General features: G+C 35.4%; 1 protein-coding gene and 1 long non-coding RNA gene across 4 annotated transcripts; both read right to left on the bottom strand.

The window, feature by feature from the left end:
- Positions 1-169: 169 nt before the first annotated feature.
- Positions 170-1,384, bottom strand: LOC110844951. Its single transcript, XR_002547469.2, has 2 exons — positions 534-1,384; positions 170-449 (listed from the first exon to the last, which is right to left on the bottom strand). It is a non-coding gene; the product is annotated as an uncharacterized LOC110844951 (long non-coding RNA).
- Positions 1,385-1,628: 244 nt separating this feature from the next.
- LOC110843955 (nucleic acid dioxygenase ALKBH1) lies at positions 1,629-3,439 on the bottom strand. Of its 3 annotated transcripts, none has more exons than XM_022090026.2 (5): positions 2,915-3,439; positions 2,615-2,829; positions 2,355-2,548; positions 2,042-2,128; positions 1,629-1,964 (listed from the first exon to the last, which is right to left on the bottom strand). In XM_022090026.2, the coding sequence occupies exons 1-5, from the start codon at positions 3,288-3,290 to the stop codon at positions 1,679-1,681; spliced, it is 1,158 nt and encodes a 385-aa protein (XP_021945718.1). In that variant the 5' UTR covers positions 3,291-3,439; the 3' UTR covers positions 1,629-1,678. The 3 variants fall into 3 exon arrangements, with proteins under 3 accessions (XP_021945718.1, XP_035704250.1, XP_021945716.1); XM_035848357.1 differs by having other exon boundaries at positions 2,042-2,164; positions 2,355-2,511; positions 2,707-2,829; XM_022090024.2 differs by having other exon boundaries at positions 2,042-2,164; positions 2,915-3,436.
- Positions 3,440-3,983: the final 544 nt, after the last annotated feature.

The raw sequence follows: 3,983 nt of genomic DNA, 5'->3' as shown, positions 1-3,983 counted from the left end.
TTTATTTTTATGGAGAAATTTGAGTGTCCTGGGAAGCATAAAAATCGACCGGGGTGATGAGTCTATGGTGCTTTCCCTACTTTCTCCCTTGGCAGGTACCACGTAGTGTGTATTTAATTATTAATTAGTGATGCTATCATGAAAAATATAGTTGAATAATTTTGCAAAATTTTCTGTTAGAATTTTTTACGATTTATTCGAAATAGCTAGCAAATTAAACTAATGAGAATCGTATATCTAGCAACTAATTAAAAACTATTATGCAAATTGGAGGGGGGTGCAGTGAAATGGAAGTGTGAGGATTCGACTCCCATTTGTGCCAGTGAGAATTCCACCGACAATTTTCGGCCTGTGGAAGGGATCACGGTCATTTTCGGATTTGAGGCAAACTCTTGCATGGCATGAATCGACTTCTTTGTTCCTCGAGGTTTAATGCAGCAGAGGAGATTCTATGAATGTAGTAATTAATTTGTGTCAATCAATTTAATAAAGATTACGTGAAATAAATTATACTAAAACAATGCATTTCTTACCGGTTGGCTCATATTGTGAAGAAATGTCGGAGTTGGTTCGAAATCAATTTGATCCATTGAGGTCTGTAGATATAGGCGTAAAATGTTTCTGGATTGTTTCAGATGACTGCTTGGTGCTTTTCCTGGTGGTTTTTGCAGGAGTGATCAGGAGGGGGAAATGTCCAGAATTTATACTGGAAGCAGTTGTTATCATGCATTATAGGTTTTTTGTTTAATAGGAAGTTGTATGCAAATTGACGACGTAAAAGTGAGCCAGTAGGAGTTTCAATGTAATTGTTTTTGTTTGATGTAAAAAAGGATGCTAAATATTTATATAATTATGTTGAACGTCCCAGGATAGAACCAACATTAAACAAATGTTGCTAGTATTGGTTATCAGTAAGGAAGTGTCGCTCAGGATGTATGTACATAGCTTATACTCGTTTCAATTCTTCAATTTTACGCATAACAGAATAGAGAGGTTGAGCGAGAGTACAAGATTGTAAAAAAATGATTGTAGCTAGAATCACAATCGCAATCTATGATTGTATTTTCTTGAGGTTGAGCAAGAATATCTTATGGGAGGATTGTAATTCTCATTAATTTCCGGCGGCAGATTTGAAATTCCTGTAAGTTGGATATATGAGTACAATACAATGATGCCTGGAGACGGAGATTTGTAATCCTGAATTTGACTAAAAGTCTGACTAATTTTGATTTTCCCGCTGTGTTTACAATCGCAAAATGCAATCATGTACTCTTGCTCAACCTCTCTAATATGTATGTAAATATATGTATCAATCATGCCAGTATGTGTTTAAAAGTGTATGTATGCCCTGTTCAAAGATGACTCAAGCAAAGTCTCTATCCAATTAAAATTTAGTGTCTAAAACATCATCCGACATAATAAATTTATTGGAAAACCTGTGGGGTGATTTTTGAAGATCCAATCATTACCAGGTGCGACTGGTCGTTGTTGTTATTGAATGAAATGCAAATTGCGTAGCACAATTTACTATTGAACAAATAATGTGCGTTTTCGTATAATAATCAGTTAATCAGTCATGCACTGTACGTGCAGCGTAAAAAATGGAATGAATATGCAGAGACAGAACGAGTTAGTACACTTGGTATTTATTTATAAAACGTGTGTTGACTTATCTCGATCAATGACACTCATTTGTTGACTCTGATGTATTCAATGTTTTTATGTGCGATTGAGATTCAACAAGTTGTGTATGTCCGGGAAATAATACTTGTCTAATATTTAGATTAATTCTAGATTTAGCAACATAACTTGATAAAAATTCAGTCCAGTCTACATTAAGAGAACAATCATTATTTGTTTCGAGATGTTCTAATTTTAGACGCTTATTGGTATTGTTTGTCTGTGGAGATATGATTTTTGAAGAAATCCAGGGACAATCTTTGGATTGAAATATTTTAGGAACCCTTCAATCAAATATTTATAACATAAATATAAATTCAAAAATGTCGCGCGTATTTAACGATTACAATTTTGTACTCACCCGTGATATGCTAATCTGCTTTCTCCTGACATGACAGCAACATCGCCACTACGTAATAGAATCGCTTGAGGCTTCACGGACTTCAATCTAGCACCAATTAAAAATACTGCAGGTTGCCCAAAACTAAAAATTAAGAAAACAGAACTAAAATATTAGGCGCCGTCCATAAATTACGTAACGCTGGCTGACATGAGCAGGATAGGGAAAAAATCCTATCTTGCCCATGCTAACCAGCGTTACGTAATTTATGGACGGCGCCTTATCTAGTCTCAAACAATACTTAATAATAATAAATAGTTTCGGTAACACCAACCTTAGTGAAAACAACGGTGCACCTTGATTAGCTTCAGACCTATCTACGTGACCAGATAGTGTAGAGTCTAAATGGTAATAATTTGCTATTGATGCTTCCGCTTTGAAATCTGGAAATCCCAACACTTCAGCCATAAACTTTGTAAGACCTGCTAAATCTGGAGGAAATTCACATTGGTTATCTTCAGAGTAGACCTGCATAAAAAACATGATATTTTATTACTGGTAATACGTATAATTCATCTAAATCACTTATATTACCTTGCTATCCCAATTATGGTGATATCCAAATGTTACCCATCTCAATTTCTTGAAAAACCCTTCCGCGTCCAATTTATCTTTGATTGATTTACCTTCTTTATTCTCCAAGTTATCAATATTGGTAATATGAGGTGATTTGGGGAAATCGATCACGCTCCTCCTTATCCAATACCTCTGGCCTTTAGGAGTGAATGGATTCCTTATCAATATCAACCCTTTAATAGATAATACGATATATGTATATAATTTCGGTGTACATATCATGATGCGTAATACAATTATTTTGGCATTATTACTAACCATCTGGAAATGTCAGTTGGTATACTTTCCACGTCGACGGGTGACAAAGTCCAAGCCGGTCGGCCAAACTTTCATTCGTTGATGTCATCTTGCTGCTGTGGGTAAGAAGACATCGTTCTTGCAATAACTTGTCCCATAATTCCGCTGCATCGTCTTCCGAACCGGTCGTCGGGTCAAGCAGGATGGATGTATCTATGCCTTCATCATCACAAAGGGACGCTTTCCTACTTTTGTCTAGCTTTTTTAAAGATCCAGAATGCGACTTTGATTCTCTCCGAGAGTGAATAAAATCTGTTGCAGGATTTTTACACAATTTAAATTTTTTAAAGCTGACTTTAAACAAATCGTATTCGGATTCAGCTTGGTCACTAATCATTGCAAGGGATAAATTATCTTTAACAACGTTATCCACTTTTTAGTTAATTGTTAAAGACATTGAAATAATTTCATCGTTGATAAATTCTGGAGTTTCAGTTCAGTTTGTGGAGAAAGAGTGAATAATGAATACGGTATGAAAAATGTGTGCGAGTGAAAGTCATATTTTTCCCACAATCACAAAACGACGGTGTTAAACGAGAGACGTACATACATATGTATGTACAAGTAGAAGCTACAAAATGCGACATTTTTTGCAAAAATGAGACAAACGAACAAATAATTTAAAAATTTCTCCATTGTCTCAGCCTCAACCAGAGTGTGCAGTCAATTTAAATATGAATATCTTATTTTTTAGTTTGCTATGAACTTTAATGTTATATATGCTTAATGAATCATTACTAATGTAAAGTATGACGAGGAACATATGCATGTACAAACATACATACATATTCATGCATAAGGTGGATTTTTTGTCTAAAAATGACAAATTCAGCGAAGCGTTAAGAGCTTGTTTTGAGAGGGAGCTAGAGATTGACCCTACGTAAGGTTTTGGGCCGGCTGCTGCTGAATAAGAATGCGGTAATAGCCTGGCGTAATAACAGTAAGGATGATGATGAGGACATCAACATTTCCATTGAAATTAATGTAGTGTAAAGGAACGTTGAGGGGGAATGGAATGAGAATGACGATA

This window comes from Folsomia candida, unplaced genomic scaffold (assembly GCF_002217175.1).
Source record: "Folsomia candida strain VU population unplaced genomic scaffold, ASM221717v1 Fcan01_Sc002, whole genome shotgun sequence".
NCBI classification, from domain to species: Eukaryota; Metazoa; Arthropoda; class Collembola; order Entomobryomorpha; family Isotomidae; genus Folsomia; species Folsomia candida.
This window is presented reverse-complemented; position numbering and strand designations above follow the sequence as displayed.

Coding starts and splice junctions, on each gene's coding strand:
- LOC110843955 (XM_022090024.2), bottom strand. CDS start 3,290: ATGATTAGTGACCAAGCTGAATCCGAATACGATTTGTTTAAAGTCAGC. Junction 2,830..2,914: donor CCAACTGACATTTCCAGATG/GTTAGTAATAAT, acceptor TATCTATTAAAG/GGTTGATATTGATAAGGAAT. Junction 2,165..2,354: donor GCACCGTTGTTTTCACTAAG/GTTGGTGTTACC, acceptor CTTAATTTTTAG/TTTTGGGCAACCTGCAGTAT.